The sequence below is a fragment of the Pelodiscus sinensis genome, chromosome 2 (genome assembly GCF_049634645.1).
Source record: "Pelodiscus sinensis isolate JC-2024 chromosome 2, ASM4963464v1, whole genome shotgun sequence".
NCBI classification, from domain to species: domain Eukaryota; kingdom Metazoa; phylum Chordata; order Testudines; family Trionychidae; genus Pelodiscus; species Pelodiscus sinensis.
Genome location: NC_134712.1, coordinates 38,667,673 through 38,686,078, shown reverse-complemented (window position 1 = coordinate 38,686,078; position 18,406 = coordinate 38,667,673). Strand labels below are relative to the sequence as shown.

Below are 18,406 nucleotides of genomic sequence, written 5' to 3'. Positions count from 1 at the left end.
TGACAGTGGCCACTACCTGGTGCCCCAGAGGGAGTGAACAGAACCAAGTGATTCCCATTCTCAGCCTCTGACAAACAGGCTAGGAACACCATACCTACTATCCTGGCTAATAAGCATTGATGGACCATGAATTTTTATAGTTCTTTTTTTGAACCCTGTTAAAGTTGTGATCTTCACAATATCCTCTGACAAGGAGTTCCACAGGTTGACTGTGCATTGAGTGAAGAAATACTTCCTTTTGTTTGTTTTAAACCTGATATCTATTGATTTCATTTGGTGACTCCTAGTCCTTATGTTATGAAAACAAATAAATAACTTTTCCTTGTTCACTTTCTCCACACCAGTCATAATTTTATAGAGCTCTGTCTTATCCCCCCTTGGTCTCCTCTTTTTTTCTAAGCTGAAAAGTCCCAGTCTTTTTAATCTCTCTTCATATGGTAGTCATTCCATACCCTAATCATTTTTGTTGGCATGGAGTGTTACTGAACAGCTTGGGACGCAGGGCTCCTGCAGAATGTAGGAAGGTGCCTGCTGGTGTCTCTGGCCAAAGAGTGGCCTGACTAATTAATTGAATTAGCTGATGACAGTGAGTTTCATCTGAGTGACAGTACCCCACTCCTTTCAGGGTGTCTTCTAGGAATCCTTGGATCTGGCATGTCAGGATGAGCCTGGTGGAAGTCGTCATAGGTCTGGGGCATGAATGCAGATGAACAATCTTGGGAACACTGTATTCTTCCCAGTCTGCCAGGTCCCTTATATCCCTACTGGACTGTTACCACTAGGGGTAGCAGGTTGGAGCAATCCAAAAATGCATTTTTTTGTGTGTGGTGTCAGGAAAGGGCCATGGAAAGTAGGGTGGAAGCTATAACTTAAAGGTAGTAGGTTGATTCATGTAATGATTAGGAATGGAGCAATATGTTAGTGATCTAATTTTGCTGAAGAGCACTTGAATTGTATGTTTGGGGTAAACACCCAGACTTTGTCCTCCATTGCAAAGTCTGGTGTGTCCTGAGGATTTTTACTGGCCATGGCTTCTTAGCAGTCTTCAGATGCCTTCACAGTTCATGTTGTACCTACAGTAGGTATTTAAATGTATGCTGCAGGAGATGGAGAGTCCCACCGTGAAGTCTAGATGAAAGTGGAGGGTGACCTTTGTAGTTGGGAAAGAAGTGGCTTTGCTGAAGTAAGGAGAGAGTGGTGGTTTTCTATGTAAACTGTGCAGTAGGGGGGTCCAGGCATCCTGGTGATACTTGATGAAGCAGCAGAGTTACTGCTCCAGGACATAGTCGGCACACTCTGTCTGTTGGTCTGAGAGCAGTACATGAGAAAAACTGCCAAGAATCCCAAAAATGTCTCCCCAAAACAGGGAGGTAAATTGTGATCCTATATCTAAGGTTGAGCTGGTAGATAGACAAAAAACCTCACATTTCCAGAAGAGATGGGCTATTTGCTGGGCAGGAGGCATGGAATGACAAGGAAGAAAGTCAGCCATCTTTGTGAGCAGGTCAACAGCCATCAGAATGACTGAGTAGTCTATTTTTTTAGATCTCCCTAGTTTATCATCGTACCTTTGTTTTTCTGTAGCGAAGAGTCTGCAAGTCTGTTCTAACATTGTGTTCAAATTCCCTGTTGAAAGCATGTATTTGATGAGCACTGGCTTTGCATTTTAATGTTTCGTTTTGCAGCCTACATTCTCACAAAGTGCTGATTTTTTTGTTTTCAAATGATTGATTAAATATGCTGAGTAATCATTAAGTCCTATTACTGTTAATCTCTCGCTGGTACAGTTGTTTTCATTTGCTAAATCTGATTAATATCTGACTAGTGGAATATGTAAGGATCAGCACGTTATTTTCCCAGCCGATTCACTGAAATGCTGAATTTCACTTTCTGTGGCCTGAGACAACAGATGCTCTGTTCTCCATCTGCCCAAGGAGCAGAGTGCTTGCTGTACTGTAGTATAGCAGGGTATGATGTTACTTTGTCAAGTAGTGAGTGATTCCTACAATGTACTAACAGCTGACCTCATCCTACAGGGCATATAATCCAGGAGAGCATTATAAGCCTCACTGCCATCTTTGCACCATTGAACAAAATTTGGGTACAATCACAGTTGTTATGCTCCTTCCACAGGGAAGAAGCAGGGTGGTGAGCTAGATCTCTTCCATGCATGGAATTGCTGGGTATGTGATGGGGAGGATGCTGCATCTGCAAAAGCCTTTAGCTGCATATGTGCTCCTCTTGTGTATTGGAAACCTACAAGAGGAATTCTGTGCCTAAATACAATTCCTCATGGAGCTCCCCTTGGGGTGGAATCAGTACTCAGAGTGCAGGTGAGCCCTGTAGCATCAATTTCCTAGTGAAGGATGCATTTCTGAGTTAAGGGGTTCGGTTTTTTTCAGCCCCAAAAAAAGATGAAAATTTGTGTCTAGATCACTTGCAAACACTATTTTAAAAAAAACAAAACCTGTGTTTATAATACAAAGACTCCTAACTGCATTTGTTTTGTTCAGGAGATTTGCAAACACTAACTCCCCATCCTAAAACTCTCAAATCTTTGATGCTAACTCTAGTAAACCCTTCTCTTACCACTTATGACAAGACTCAAATTAGCTCCTTTACTCAATTTTGGGGGTGATAAGCTTGGCAAAAATCAGAAGAAAGTGAACAAGGTAGTCTTGAGAAAATTACTAATGTCTCTAAAAGAGAGTAGCTAGGAGCATGAAATTAACCAGTCCAAGGGGAAGGAACACGGGGAAAACACACTGCTTAGCAAAAAACACACACCAGTTTCCTGGCTGCTGGTTAACCATATAATAAACAGCCACTACATCTAGAACTCTGCCTTTACAGTTCCCTCTTGAATGTTCTCACCTAATCCTCAACATTCTCTGTTCCTTCATTCTGTGCCTCTAAGGCCTTTGCACTGTGAACATCCCAGGGGTGATTATAGATTCACTTCTGGATTTCAATTTAAAAGTCTAGCCATTGGGTCTCCCAAAAGTTATTTGGGGTGACCTTTTTGGGGTGACCTTTTTGATTTCCTTTACTGAAAGGTCCACCGGCTATGCTACTTTTCCATATGTTTAGGTACACATGTGCTTTCCTTATGCTTTCACACACATGCTTTCATAGGCAGGATGAACATGTGTCCCAAGTTTAAAAACAAGCAGACCTTAGTGTTTACTAGCCTACTGCTGAAATCATTGTTCCAGCTCCTGCCAAAATGCAGGGCTCTTGTACATTTCAAAAGCAGGGAGCACAGGGCCAGCAGGAGACTGGTTGAGTCCCCCTCTTGCCCTGTGGTCCTACAGTGCTTCTGCTTTTGAAATGCAGCAAGAGTCCCGCTCTTGCTACATTTCAAAGGCAGAAGCATTGCCAGTTCCCCACTGTACCACCTTCCCCCCAGAGATAGTGCTGGGGGGAACCGGCTCTCGCTCCCCCCTTGCTGCTCTCTCTGATAGAGGCAGCAAGGGATGAGGGGGAGAAAGTGAGATCCCTAACCTGAAGTCTCCCTCCATGTGTGGTGGCTCTTTGGTGACTCTGCCCTCCAGCAGAAACACACAGTCTCTGTGTGAAATAAAGCAAACCCCTTCTGGTGTACAAGTTCAACAGGGGCCACTCTCTGTAATGTTTTTCTCTGTCCTCACTTTGGCATATAGCAGGGCCCCAGAGCTCCTGCCATGGAGGCAACATCTTTGTTCTCTTAGGGCCTGTAGTTCAGTTCAGTTCAGTTCCCTGCTCTGGGGCGCCTCACTCTGTGGGGTTAGGAAGGATCTGGACTCACGTTTACTCCATGTCTCAGCCACAGACCCTGTAGTCTGCAACATCTGTTTCAATAACTACATTGCTGCTATAATTCCTTGGGCCACTTTGGCCCCAGCACCTTCTTAACTATTATCTCAGGGCCTTATCCTAGTGGAATCCCAGCAACCAGCCCAGAGCACCATTTACTCTCTCCCACTTCTGGCATGGAACTGCTCTTGCTCTGGCCCAGCATCACTTATTATACTGACCAGCTGGCCCCTGATTGGCTGCTTTCCACATGGTGGCTTTAGGCAGCTCAGAGGACCTCTCTGCTGCCTTCTTCTGGGGCAGGAAGTGGCAGGACCCAAGACCTTCAGCAGGGGGCCTCAGGGGTTATTCCACCTCATCATAAACTCAATTTAAATTCAGAGGAAAGTGTAACAATTCTATCCTATTAAGTGTAAGAATAAAGAGTTTTACGTATTCTACCTTCCAATTCTTTTCTAACAATAAACACGGCTAAGAAACTTACAAGCCTTCCATGCTTCTAGAAGTTCCTGGGTCAGTTTACTTGTATTTTAGACCATCTTTTTTAAAGAGGTTAACATCTTAATGGAGATAAAGCCAGCTGAGAACTTCTAAAGCAGAGACAATGAAGAAATTTGTTGTCTTTTAGAGCATATAGCTTTACCAGAGATACATATAGACACCTGAAACACATGTCAAGCCAGTGCAAATATCTGGACTCAGACGTAGAGATATTACATTGTGAACTATCTGGTCATCCTCTAAGTATTATTTGACTGGCAGGCTAAAAAATGCCAATATTTAAAATGCTAATCAGAGGAGAAGTAATGTTTTGGTAATTTGTAATCATTCTTCAGACTACAATATGAGATTACAGGAATTGTGGGTACTGCATAGTGCATGCCAGATATTATTCCACAGTAGAAGTTATGGGCTTTGTGGGCTGAGAAGCCTTGAACCAGTCATTTAGGGCTTGCTTTTCAGAGGTGGTGAGCACCCTCCACTCCCATTGACATGAGAAACTCTGGTCCCAAGTGATTCACTAGGAAGTCTGCTTCTTAGTTTAACTGCACATCTGTGTGATGGGGGAATGATTTCTTATCTCATGGTGGCATTGGGTTTTATTTAATATTTATAAATTGCTTTGAAATCTTGGTATTAAAAGTGTTGTTTAAAGTGTATATTATTGATTGACCAGTCTGAAGCAGTTTTATTCAATGAGTTTCAGAAGACATTTTGTCCAGATCTGTTGTGTGCTGTTGGTAATGATTCAGCACATTGGTAATGATTCAGCACGTTATCCAGTGTTGGGTTAGCAGCGTGGGGAGGTGGACTATCCTGCTTTTGGTGGAGGAGGCCTTGGCAAACCTCCCATAGACTTGAATGGAAACAACATATTTAAAGAAACGTTACACCAGTGAAATGCTTTTGAACAGCAGTACCACTTGTGTCCAGTTGCTTAATTAACTTTTTTGCATTGGTCTTCAATAATTCTGTCTCTAAATTGAGTTTATTTCTCTGCCACTTGCGTTTGTTCTGATCAGATGTATTTTTATCTTAGCCTGCCTGCCAATACAAATTACAAGAGTATTGTTGATAGCTGAATGATTTATAATTGTGTTTTTTCCCTCTCCAACAGGCCATCCGAGTAAAGGAAAAGGAGGGAAAATGAAATTCCTATTCTTAATAGCTTTCATCCATGTCTTACCACAATGCACAGGGAAACCTTTAGGCAGGGATGACTGCCACCAACAACCATCTGAAGAAATTAAAAGAGAAATAGCTGGGTATTCTGATATTGCCAAGGCTATTATCAACCTAGCTGTTTATGGCAAAGCCCAGAACAGATCCTATGAAAGATTGGCACGTTTTGTTGACACCACTGGACCTAGACTCAGCGGCTCAAAAAATCTAGAGTTGGCCATCAAATACATGTTTAATGCCCTGTTGGAGGATAGGTTGGAAAATGTCAACTTGGAGCCTGTAAAAGTGCCTCACTGGGAGAGGGGAGAAGAGTCTGCTGTGATGCTGGCACCAAGGAACCACAGCATTGCTATTTTAGGACTTGGAAGCAGTGTTGCAACTCCTCCAGAAGGTAACACGTTATACTGCCCATTATCTTCATTATCTGTTACTTTTACAAACAAAATCTATAATGGCACCAAAACACCCCCTCCCACACCTCAACCTCCTGTCCTAGCCCTGAGCCAAACTCTCCTACAGCCAAACTCTCTCCCAGAGCCTGCACCCCCCCAACTCAGAGCCCCTTCCTCACCCAGTTGCCTCATCTTCTGTCTCAACCCAGAGCCAAAACTCCCTCCTATGCTCCAACCCTCTGAGCCAGCCCTGAGCCCCCCTCTTCACCCCAAATCCTTCCCAGAGCCCACACCCCCACTTTGAACCCTCTGACCCAGGCTAGAGTTTGCTCCTGTACCCTAACTCCCTCCCACAGCTTGCACCCCCAGCCCAGAGCCCACTCCTATACTCTAAACCTTTTCTCCCTGTCCCACCCTAGATTCTGCACCCCTAGTCAGTGTCCTCATCCCTCCTGCACCCCAACTCCCTGTGCCAGCTTGGAGTCCTCTCTTGCATCCTGAGCCCCTCATTTTTGGCCCCACACTGGAGTCTAAGGGAAGCTCTGAGTCTGAGCCCCCCATGGGGACGTGAGTGGCCCACAACTGACTTTTAGGGAGTGGGGGTTAGTGGGGTAGAGGCCTGCACAGATATAAAACTAGTATCCTTATCTGTATCTGCAAAAATAGTCCACAGATATCAGCATCTACATCCTCAGATGTGGATGCCCATAGATATAAGGTGAATATCCACATTTTGGCAGAGTTCCAGATACAAATTTATATCTGCCCCCATACCTGCAAAAATGAGCCATGGATATCCATGGATGTCAAGTGTTCATTCACAAATTTGCATGGCTTTTCTGATAGGAAAAAGAAGTGCACTCTTGCTCTAAAAGAATATCCTAAATCATGTCAGTAGAAAGGCCAGTCTTCTTCTGCCATTAAATTGCTGTGATCCAGAGAACACTGTCTTGTTGGAACTTTCTGTGTGAGGTGTTACTTCAGGAGTTTGCACTGTATTTAACAGGAGTTGGCAAAGCTCCTTAAGTTTGGCGTATTTGTGCATGGAAACCGTAGCCTGATCTCAAAAGAAGCTATCCCTTTCTGTGCCAGTCAGCTTGAGTTTTGCCATGATTGCCAATTAAAAGTGATTATTCTATATCGCTGACTGATTCAGTACATTGTTAGGGGTACATATGCATAGTGGTTGGGTAGAGTCTACTATCCACTATTATTGTACTTCGTTTAACAATAAACCTGCCCAGGCGCCTTCAATCCCTTATCTAATTTTGTTGTCTTTGGGGGCTCTTTTGAAACTGCTGTGTTAACTGCGCACAGTCAATGCAGCAAACAGGAGCAAATGCAGAAACGGACACAGATGACTGGTTATCATCATTGACGGAGCAGAAAATCTGTCAGGACACTATGCCAGTAAACCCAGACTGCCACACTGGTAATTTAGAGAAGCTGGGACTTCCTCAAATTCACTAAACTTTGGGGCTTCAAGTGAACTCAGCTTTCTAATCCAGAGTAAGTTATGGCACAGTATTGTCCAGGGAGTACTATCGTACACAATAGGGATGTTAGATATCGGGCAATTGAATAGTTGTGTGCATGAAATCTTAGTGGTTACATGACTATTTGATACTATTTGTATCAGAGGTAGTAGCATGAGGTGGCATGGGGAGCTGGTTTAAAATCAAGCTCCCTATGCAGACCAGCTGCCTGCATCCCCAAGCTGTATCAAAGGCAGCACTTTGGGGTAGCAGCAGCCCCTGTCCATGGGGGGTCCAAGCTCCCCATGGACAGACGCTCTGTCCATTGGGAGTGCGGACTCCCAGCAGAGAGGGGCTGCTGCCATGGATCAGCCTGTGCAGGCAGCAGGCCCAGGCTTGCCATGGACGGAGTCTGCTCTGTGGGATGCGGAGCAGTCTCTGTTCAGGGGTGCTTAGGCCACCGCAGAGGTTGCTTCGCAGCAGCCTCCCTTACCCCCAGTCTCCCACTGCTGTCTCTTATAGAGGAAGCAGCAAGGGGGGCAGGCAGCTCCTGCTTCCCCCTCCCCCTGGCTGCTGCTGCTGATACAGTCAGCAAGTGGGGGGGAGGAATGTGTGCAGTCGACAAGATTAACCGATAAGCATAGTCTTATCGGTTAATTGTATAGTTCATTACACGTTGATATTCCTAATACAGAACAATCTTATTTTCATAATGCTTTATGCTAGTCAATATTCGGCAGCTTCTTCTCCTCGTGTGGGGTCCCAGCTCCCCGCTGGAATCTCCTTCAAACAGGGACTGCTGGATCTGGCACAAGCTGGGACTAAGCAAGCTTGGCTCGCGCTGGGTCCGGGACCTACGCCTTCTGCGGCTCTGCAGTTTAACTGTAGTAGGAGCCAGGCTGCTTCCTGCCTGCCCGGCTCTTACTACATTTAAACTGCAGAGCTGCAGCAGAGGTAGCTCCTGGACTCGGTGTGAGCCGGGACTGAGCGCTGTCTCTTATCAGCTTATCGTATAGTCAATAAAAATTCTATCAACTACACAATTAGTGAAATACCTGCTTCTTAACATCCCAATTATCCTCCGTGAAAATAATCTTGTTCTCGATCTGATCAGTAAAGTTTAACACAGCCTAATTTTATTGATTAATCTGTAAACTCATCTTGTCAAGGGGGGGGGATTGAGCATGTTTGTGTGCACGTGCACTGCATGCCTTATACATGATGAGCACTACTAAAATGCACATTGAAAAGGAATTTTATTTTGTTTGAGAAATTTTATATTACAGCATACAAGTAAGGGACCCAAGGCAAATAGGAAATATAAAATGTAAACAGAATCAGTGTCATGATTTGGTGACAAGACATCTTGTTGTTATACATTTGTCAGGTTTTGGAGGGGAAAGGGAGATGAAGCAATAGGATTGGTAGATGCCCACTTTTTGGTTAGGGCTGTAAAACCCTTGCTAATCAGTTAACTGGTTAAACCTTAGATTTATCAGATAGAGGCAGCAAAGCGGGGAAAAAAGGTAGTACTTCAAAGCGTCAGTGCTGCACAGCTGATCCTGGGATCAGCTGTGTGGTGCTGCCACTTTGAAATGCTGAGGCAGCGTTCAAAGGGCAGTGCCTCACAGCTGATCCCTGGGTCAGCTGTACGACTCTACTCCTTTGAAACGCCACCTTGGTGTTTCAAAGTGGCAGCACTGTGCAGAGCCTGGGGAGAGCTGGGGACTCCCCAGCTGATCCCGGGCTTCTCGTGGCATTTCCAAGGATCCTGGGATTAGCTGGAGAGTCCCCAGCTGACCCTGGGCTCTGCATGGCATTTCAAATCGGCAGTGCAGCATGGAGCCCGGGGTCAGTGGGAGACTCTGATTCCCCTGCTGACCCCGGGCTCCATGAGGGTGCTTCCGCTTTGAAATGCACAAGAACCCCCCCCTCCCTCTCCCGGAGACCCTTGTACATTTCAAAGCTGGTCTGTGTGCACCCCAGAGTCAGCAGGACTTCTCGCTGGCCCTGGGCTGCCGGCGGAGTTCCGCATTCCTCCTTTGAAATGAACAAGAGCCCCAGTGGGGCTTGTACATTTCAAAGGAAGAATGTGGAAGTTCCTGTCAACTAATCCAGTAGTTGATAGAAATTCCATTGACTACTCGACTAGTAAATTAACTGCCAGTTAACATCCTTAATCCCCAGCCTAAAGCCCACACCCCCAGTCAGAGTCCTTACCCCCTGCTGCCAACCTGTGCCAGCTCATGCTCAGTTGTGGCCACCTCCTACCTGCAGTTCATGGACAGTAAGTCAGTGGGCTCCACATCTGGCTGCAGCTCCTGATCCAGACCCCTGAGCAGAGGGAGTCCAGCTTGGGTTGAAGTAGAGCAGTGAGACATGGAGCGAGGGGATAGAAGACTGAGGAGGGGGCAGAGTCTGTGGCAAGAGGTGGGGTGGAGGGAAACTGTTTTTCAGAAACTAGAAAATTGGCAACCCTACAATAGAGGTAAATTTGTGCCTAAAATGAAAAACAAATAAGAAACATTAGAAAAATTATAGCCTTTTAATATTTGTAAGTTCAGTGTTTGTAAAATGTATTTATAGTGAATGTTAAACCCATTCATTAGGTGTTTAGTTTTTTTCACCCATTTCAGTTTCTAGCCAAGCTACTTACAGTGAAAATGAAAAAAATGTTCCCACTGTCAATCAAGGGCCATTGATGACCAGTTCAGTAAGAACACTAGTCTATGCACAGTTTGTTTTCCTTAGTTATTTAGTTAGTTACACTTGCCTTGTCTTACTCCTCTAGTTTGTTTGTTTTTTTTTCAGGGAGAGACCAAATTTGCACCTTCTTAAATGGACTCCGCCTCTAATCAGGTTCTTTTCTTTCCTTTGACTTCACATGCATTGACTGTTGAAATATAATTTCTACAGGCTGTAATCTGGCTCCCAGCCAAGAGGACTGTTTTTGTCAGGGGGGAGGTTGGCTTGGCAGCAAAGTCACATGGCCTGGGTTTGTGCAGTATGGGGAAGCTGGCGAGGGTGTCACCTACAAAGAGAAATAGTTATAAAGAAGGAGGGTGTGGTCTTTCTCGGGTCATTGGCCTTTTCCTTTCTAGCTGAAAATCAGAGAGAAGCAACCTTGCACATAGGAGCCTGAATTAGATGTGGGCACAAAGGAGCTGTCTGTTTTCTTGTGCCCTGATGGTCTCAGGACTTCCCATAAAGAATCAGAGTAGTCAGGGGCAAAGGAAGCAGGCTGATATAGGGAGAAAGACTCCAGCAAATGTGTTTAGACTTGACCAGAGTGTGGAAGTGTGTGTCATGTGTTTCCTTGGAAAATTACCTAGTCAGACTGGTATCCCAGTACCAGTGTTACGGTCACATGTCCTCCTAGGACCAACCACTGCTTAGACTTAACTTGTAAATATCTTTCTTTGTTTTTTACGTTGATCACCCAGTCATTAAGGCTTCCAGACACATTTAAAACTCTGAACAAATTTATACTTCATATTTCTAACTTTACATACAACAATGATACATACACCAAAACAATATATACAGATCCAGTAGATTGTAATATAAAAACTGATCGGTTACATGAGGTATTGATAAGCCAATTTCATGAAGTATGAGAAGCAACCATCACAGGGAGTATCCAGCTGACTTCAGCTATTATTATGTCCTAGCAAGGTGAGTCTTTCTGTTTGGGCTCTGATTCTGCAGAAGACTATGCAGAATTGCTAGGTATTACTGAGCTCCTGACCCTCACTGTTTCTGACAGCTGAGGAAGTACACAATTTAGGAGGTGCCTGGAAGGGAAAGTCCCACTGCCAAAGGACTCAGAAGCCAACAAGAGGATTTAGAAATTGTGATGCTCAGAGAGAGAGAGATGCCTCCAGAACAAGCTCCTTAGGTTTCAAACTTGGGATGGAAAATATATTGTCAGGTCTGGTCTACACTACAGAGTTAAGTAGATACAAGGCAGTTTACATCAACCTAATAGTGCAAGAGTCTGTGTAACCACACACCTACGGGGTATGGTTCACTGTCCCATGTAGTGGCACTTAGACCACTTACAGAGAGAGAGAATGAATTTGTTCAACAGCCTTAACTGGGAGCGAGCTGGCTTTTTAGCTTAAGCAGTAGAAGCTCATGTACTAAGCTCCAGAGGTCCCAGGTTTGGTTCCATCTGTCAGTATTACATCTGCACTTAAATTTCACTCCTGCTGACCTAACTGCGGGATTGGTATAGCTGTAGTGAGGTCGATGCATTGTCAGTGTAGACACTATGTTGCTCATGTCAACAGTAATTGTCTTTCAGGAGCCACCCCGCAGTGCCCCATGCTGACAGAACAAACACTTGATGCAAACACTTCTGATAAAGATGTGCACTGCCACACAAGGAGCAAAGTGTGAACTTGCACAAGTGATGTAATTGTGCAGTAGCTGTATACCAATGTAAGTTAGGTCAACTTAATTATATAACATACAAATGATTTCAAACAGTTTTCTGAGATGGTGCTCATCATTTCTGATGTTTGGGCAGTTAATTTCCTAGACTTGTTCCCTGTCTCCCAGATATTGCTGTTTGCTGTGTCCTAATTCCCAGAAAACAAGGAAGGAAGGAGCTACTGTAAAACATATGTGAAGTATTCAAATTAGTCCACTCAGAGCATCATTGGCATTATTGATTTTTCATTTCATCCAAGAAGTTGTGGGACTGAATCACCGTTTGCTTGAAATACTGTAACTGAACATCTGAGTCTTCTAGTATTGAATTGTTGTTGGCTCACAGGAATATGCATTTTAAGGATAACACAAATGTCATGCTTAGTTTCTGTCTAGAAGAGTGATCACTATAAACATACAAATTCAACTATTAGAACTTCCCAATCAGTTTAATGTTGATTTTTTCCAAACTTTTACAGAATATCTTCTCTGAAAAGTCTTTTTGGGGGGGAGGAGGGAAGGAATGCATAGAGCAATTCATTTGTTGTTGGAGCATCCCCAGTGTTTTGCTCTGCTGAGGAATGACAACTTTCACTTTGGACCTGATGTACCTTGTCAAGGAAGCAAAAGGCAGAGCCTTTTTGTCCAAGAAAGATGATGCAAGGATCAGACCACTTTTGAACTGCAAGCACCATATTTTTTACACTCTTTCTGTATGAGTAATATAAAAAATATAGCTATACTTATTGCTATCCTGCTTCAGGTTGTACTAACTGGGATAAGTATTATGCCAAGATGCCATGTTTCCAAATTCAGTCGAATGGATGAATGCAAGTAAAGGTAAAGAAAGCTAGACAGTTTTAGGAAAGAACAAATATATTTTCATTTTGTGTATGCCCAAGATTTTAAAATGTTTTGCTCAAATGAAATAATTCTCTTTTGAGTAAAGAGGAGAAAATTTCAGCCCCAAAGGTAAATTTTTTAGCAGTTATTAGGAGTTTAAAATCAAAATTGTTTTACAGTCTTAAATTGTCCTTTCAGTTTTTTTAAAATTGGTTTTATAAAGGGTTTTTTTTAAGCTCCACAGTCAGGATGTGATAGTGTACACATTGAAATGGTTAACCGATGAGGCTAGGCTTATCGGTTAATCTTCACAGTTACTGCTGTATCAGAGGCAGCAGTGAGGGGAGAGAGCGGGCAGGGACCAATGCTTGTGGGAAGCCAACTTTTAAGCAGTCTCCCTATGAGCACTGGCTTCCGGGGAGCCACCTACCTCCCCATGCTGCTGTTTCTGATGCAGAGGCAGCAGGGCAGGAGGAGTGGACAGTACACACAGGGAGTCAGCTTCAATGCTAGCTCTATGTGAGCTTCGGCTCCTGCCTGCTACCCCATGCTGCTGCATCTGAATCAGAGGCTGCAGCATGGGGTGGGCTAGGTGGCTCTGCAGGAGCCTGTGCTCATGGGAAACTGTCATAAAAGCCATTTCTCCAAATGCATCAGCTCCTGCAGAGCCACCTCCCCACCATGTGTTAATGTATAACCATTGAAAATTTCAGCAGTTACACATTTACCCAAAAAATTGCTTTTTAACAGCTAGGCTCCAGTTAGTCAGTTTCTTCCTTGTCAAAACAATAGGAACAATAAAATTGACTAGACATAATGTAGAAAATAGGCTGCCTGGAAAAAATACAGAAACTTGTATTTTGTAAGGTTCTTTCAATTTTATTAATAGTGATGTATTTATAACCATAGTAAGTCCCAACTTTCAGAGAGAAATGTTTCTTTCCAAGTTAACATAATTCCTTTTAACTATAGAAGGTGCTTTACCTCCTTTGAGAAATTGGTATTGCTGACATTTGTCTGCAGGGCTTGGTTTCAAGGAAAGGCTGGCTCAGTAATAGAGGTTCATCAGAGACCTAGTTCTCACTTTTCCTGGATCTAGCCATAAACTCATGGCTCTCATGTCTGCATTAGTGAGGCCAAAACACATCCCTATGAGTCTCCTAAAGAGGTCAGCACGGGTTGAAATACTCAGCATCTCATAGGGCTGGGTTCAGAGCTAGCATTTTAAACTGAATACTAAAAAGCACTAACAAACTAGAGGTTTACCATATTTAGGCATTGACCTGATCTTATTTCCAATGCTGCAAATTGGCAAAACGTACAGATTTTATATAGAGACTGTTGATTTCCAGTAGTACTGATTATATCCCAAAATCTTTGAGGGAAAATAGATATAATTGCTGCTTTGGTGATCCTATAATTGAGTAAAAATAGTAGCTTAGCAGATGTTCTACCAAGAAGCTATTAGAAAACTAATATTTGTGTGTGTTTTAAAATGAATTTTATTTTTCCTGTTAGGTATCTTACTCTGTCATCTCATTTTACAGGGACCAGTGGAATAAGCCCCCAAATATAGCGTAACTTAAAACAGTTCCTAAAGGCCTCCCCAAGCTGGGAGGGCAGGGCGCCTGGCCCTGGAGCAGCACGTCCGTGGCTGGTGACGCTGAGCCTGGCGGGTCAGGTCGCGGCCATGGTGGATGCTCCTGGCAGCTGGCTCACTGGAGCAAAATTCAGGGGCTCAGCGGGCGCTGGGGCTCAGTCACGGCAGGGCCCCATCCCCCGAGTGGGGAGCCCTGCGGAGGCTGCCCCAAGCTAGGAGCCCCGCGCCCGGCTGCTTGGAGCCTGTGCCTGGCCCCGGGGTGCTGGGAGCTCTGTGTGGGCAGCCCCAAGAGTGCTTCCTGGAGGGTGGTCTGGGGCGGACACGGCTGGTGAGGCTGAGCCTGGCGGCCTCTTCTTTGCCTTCGTGAGTGTGCCCCCCCTGGCTGGCCACCCTTCCTCCCGTGCGCCCTCCCTGCAACTCCACCTCCCCCCTCACCTGTGTTCTCTCCCCCACAGCTCCCCTGCCTGTGAACCCTCCTTGCCCGGCTGTCCCCCGCCTCTGCCCACTGTCCCGTGTTCCCCTGCCCACTGTCCCGTGACCCCTTCCCCCTCCCGCCCTCTCTTCTCCTTCCCCGGCTCGGCCTCTACCCAGCAACCCCACCTCCTGGCCCACTGCAACCCTGCTGGGACCTGGTCTCCTCTTCTCCCCCGCCTCCCACCTGGATCCCCATCTCCTGCCTGGCTCTCTAAACAATCCCCCATCTCCCTACTCTCTGGGCCCCGAATCCTCCCCCCCCCCCACCTGCCCAGGAACCCAGCCCCCTTGTGCTGTGTCCTGACCACCTCACCCCTGCCTGGGACCCAGGTGATTCTCCCTCTCCCTTTGTCTGAGTAAGGGGAACTCAGGTGTTCCCAGTGCCCGTGTTCCCAAGTCCCTTCCTGTCTGGGGCAGAAGAGCTTTATTAAAATTGGAATTGTGATCCCATTTAAATAGGCTTTGTTTTAAATAATATACCTTTAAAATTAAATTAAAAATTGTTATGGCCTAAATTTATCATAACCTATTTAAATAACTTCTGAATTAAATTTAAAAAATTAAATAGAACATGTCTCCTGTCGACTTTTAAAGAAATTCTATCAGTGTAATAGAATAAAAATGTGAAAATTAAGACTCTAATTACATGTAAGTTACACAATTATTTGGGCATTTTTTTAGTTTGTAGCTGTACTGAGTGTATTCTCCTGGTTAGTAAATAGAAGCACCAAATTTGGCAAAAAGGTTATATTTAGTTGTAAATCAACATGTTTTAAAGGTTGCTAATCAATAAGACTCAACTATCCTTTAGGAAAATATTTTAAAAGTATAACTTAAATGATTAATTGCTCATTTAAACCTAGGTTTTCTGCTTGCTGGTTTAAATCATGATTAAAATTAGAGATTTAAATCAAAGCTATTTAAATCAATCCACATTGCTTCAGAGGCTGTTTGGTCCGTCCCTGAAGGACCAATGGAATAGGCCCTAGGCTAGTGGGGTTTTGTTGTCTGGTGCTTGTCTTGTTCTGGACAGTTGAGCTGGGGAGTTGAAACAAAAGTTCTCTTAATTCCTTTGAACTGTCTTATTGTATAGTGAGGCTGATTCTTGTCTATGGATACCAAGAGCTGGACAGCTTATATGTTGGGGTTGGAGTCTGAGTGATTATAAGGCTTCTAATAATAAAATCCCTTTGCAGAGTGAGGAGTGGGGCCGGGACGCCAGCACTAGGTGATGTGAACAGCTGCATGCTTTGGAAGTCTTTAATGGACTTGCTGTGGATGAACCTTTCCTCCCATTGTCCTCACGTGGGGAGTCCCTGGCACTCTCCTAGGAGATGAAAATGCCCCAGGGTTTGGGCTCCCCCTGAAGCGCGTGCCCCACCCCCAGGAAGATGCACAAGCTGCATTTGTGCGCGCACCCCCAGCAAGCTGTGCAAGCTGCATTTGCATGAGCACCCTCCCTGGACAAAAAGGGGGGGGAGCGGTAGCCAAAAAATTTTTTGCTTGGGGTGGCAAAAAACCTAGAGCCGGCCCTGAAAGGGAGGAATGTTTTCTGATTATTTTTTGTTCCAAAAAACTGAAATCTAAAGCGAGGAAAGCATAACATTTTATCAGAAACCAGTTGTGACTATTTAAAAACAAACACTGTTGACAAAAAAGTATTGGCTCTGATTCTATTGAAGTCAGTGGCAGTTTTGCCACCTATTTTAGTGCGAATAGCCTTATTTCTAAAATAGTGTTGCTATTACAGCTGAATACAATATTGTTTAAGCAAAAACAAATTGGCTGTTTAATATCAAGCTTCATAAGCAATTCAGAAAAGTATTGATTTTTTTCTAAAGAAAGGGACCAAATGGGTGATCAACATGTAAAATTCTGAAAATAGATTACACTAGCAAGGGCCCTTCATACATCTTACTGCACTTCACCAGGATAGTCTAATTTTGCCCAACTAAATTCACACATAGGTATTAAATTAACAGATTTGTATTATTTAAAGGTGTAAATGTTATGGATTTTTTTGGTCAAGCTTCAAGGGAAAGTACTGGTTTTCTACTGAATTTTTCTACTGAATTTTTCCATGTATCTTCCAAAATTTTAATAAAATGTAATCTATTCAAAACCATCTGAAGGTTTAGAACTCAAATAAAAGCGTGATTAGCAGTGAATTAAATATTGAATAGAGCACAGCGCACAAAGTGAGCACAGCGCACAAAGTGAGGTATTTAAATCTTTAAAATCAATATCCAGATGTCACGTTTATTTTGTCTGGCCATGTGGACACACAACTGGAAAGTACTATATGAGCTTATTGGTACCACTCCAGATTTATCTTGTAATACAGAGTGTCCCCTCTATAAGTCGCCCAGGAATACATTGGTTCTGCACTAATGTCGTTGGCGCTTATAGGAACTGATGCGTTATATATCCTTCCATTCCCCGCTCTTAAGTCGCATGTGCAAGCAAAAAAAAAATGCAAATGGAAATCAGCTGTGAGGAAACAAATTCCCCACTTTAAGTCATTTCACTATACATCCACATTTTTTGGAACTTTTCTTGGATGTGTAGTGGGGATGCCCTGTACAGTATTTCAGTGGTACACCAGGTTCAGTGTTTTAACAATTAAACAATTGTATTTCTCCAATGTAATTTGATTCTATTTTTTCTAAATATGATTTTTGTAGTTCCCCTTTAGTATGTGATTACAGAAATGATCCACAAATAGATACCACAAATGATGTCAGAGAACTCTCTGGTCTGAATATAGACTTGGAAAATTTTACATTTATGTCTAACAAACTGTCATTCTGTAGACATATGCTCAAGCTTGAGTAGTAGAGGCCTGAAGTTTTGGTGCTTACAATTCCTAATTCAATCCTTACAGTTGTCCAAATAGCTTTATATAGTCATCCTCTGCTACAAAATCCAACCAAGATGAGATTTAAGGTTCTGTAAGCATCAGACATGTAGAACAAGCTTGTTGAAGACTGTGGTGTAGTTTCCCAATGTAAATAACTCCATTTTTCCTTTGGCTCACTTGATGCAGAGCCTTGTGTTTGCAGCCAGGTTCAAGACCCACTAAAACTGTGCTGGCTGTACTTACATAGCACAATTCTCTGCATTTGCTTAAACCAAACTGCTACAATAATATCTAGTATTTATTGGAAGATGTACACAGTAGTCTTTTATAATGCAGTCTTTTGTAATTTTTGGGTTTTATCATCTTTTTTCTTTTTGTTAATGAAATGTACAGTATATTTAGTTTGTGAGCTATGCATCATTATAGCCAAATAGCCTCATATCCACTTGGATACCCTTGCTATGTAATTTTATTTTTATGAAGTAATTCTTCTTGCTGTTCCAAGCGGTAAGTGAAATCATATTTTCCAAAAGCATCTTCTCATTTTACAGAATCTCTGATAAAAGCCTTCTGCTTCACTGCATTTTCCTTCTTTGGTCTGCACTTCCTTCTTCCCTCCATTTGTATTTATCCTTAATGTGCATTAGTTTGTGTTGGCTCAGAAGAGTTGTTTCTGAGGATTAATTATAAGTATCACTAATTATATTGTAATACATAGTAATAGTTTTTGGAAGGATAAAATCTAGTATGTGAAACTTTTTTTTTCTTCTTCCAGCAGTTTGACAGCAGGCTTAATTTGCCTGATTTCTTTGGAAGCCTGAAACCCAGGCCAGGTTTGCTGAAAGACTCT

The 18,406-nt window shown here is 43.4% G+C and overlaps 1 protein-coding gene across 2 annotated transcripts in view; it reads left to right on the top strand.

Moving 5' to 3' along the window:
- Positions 1-18,406, top strand: part of CPQ (carboxypeptidase Q) — a 257,650-nt gene that overhangs the window by 19,592 nt on the left and 219,652 nt on the right. For both annotated transcript variants that reach the window (XM_075920338.1, XM_006123927.4), the window contains one exon: positions 5,414-5,869. In XM_075920338.1, coding sequence (XP_075776453.1) covers positions 5,443-5,869 — 427 coding nt within the window. In that variant the 5' untranslated portion in view covers positions 5,414-5,442. The remainder of the gene's footprint in view (positions 1-5,413; positions 5,870-18,406) is intronic.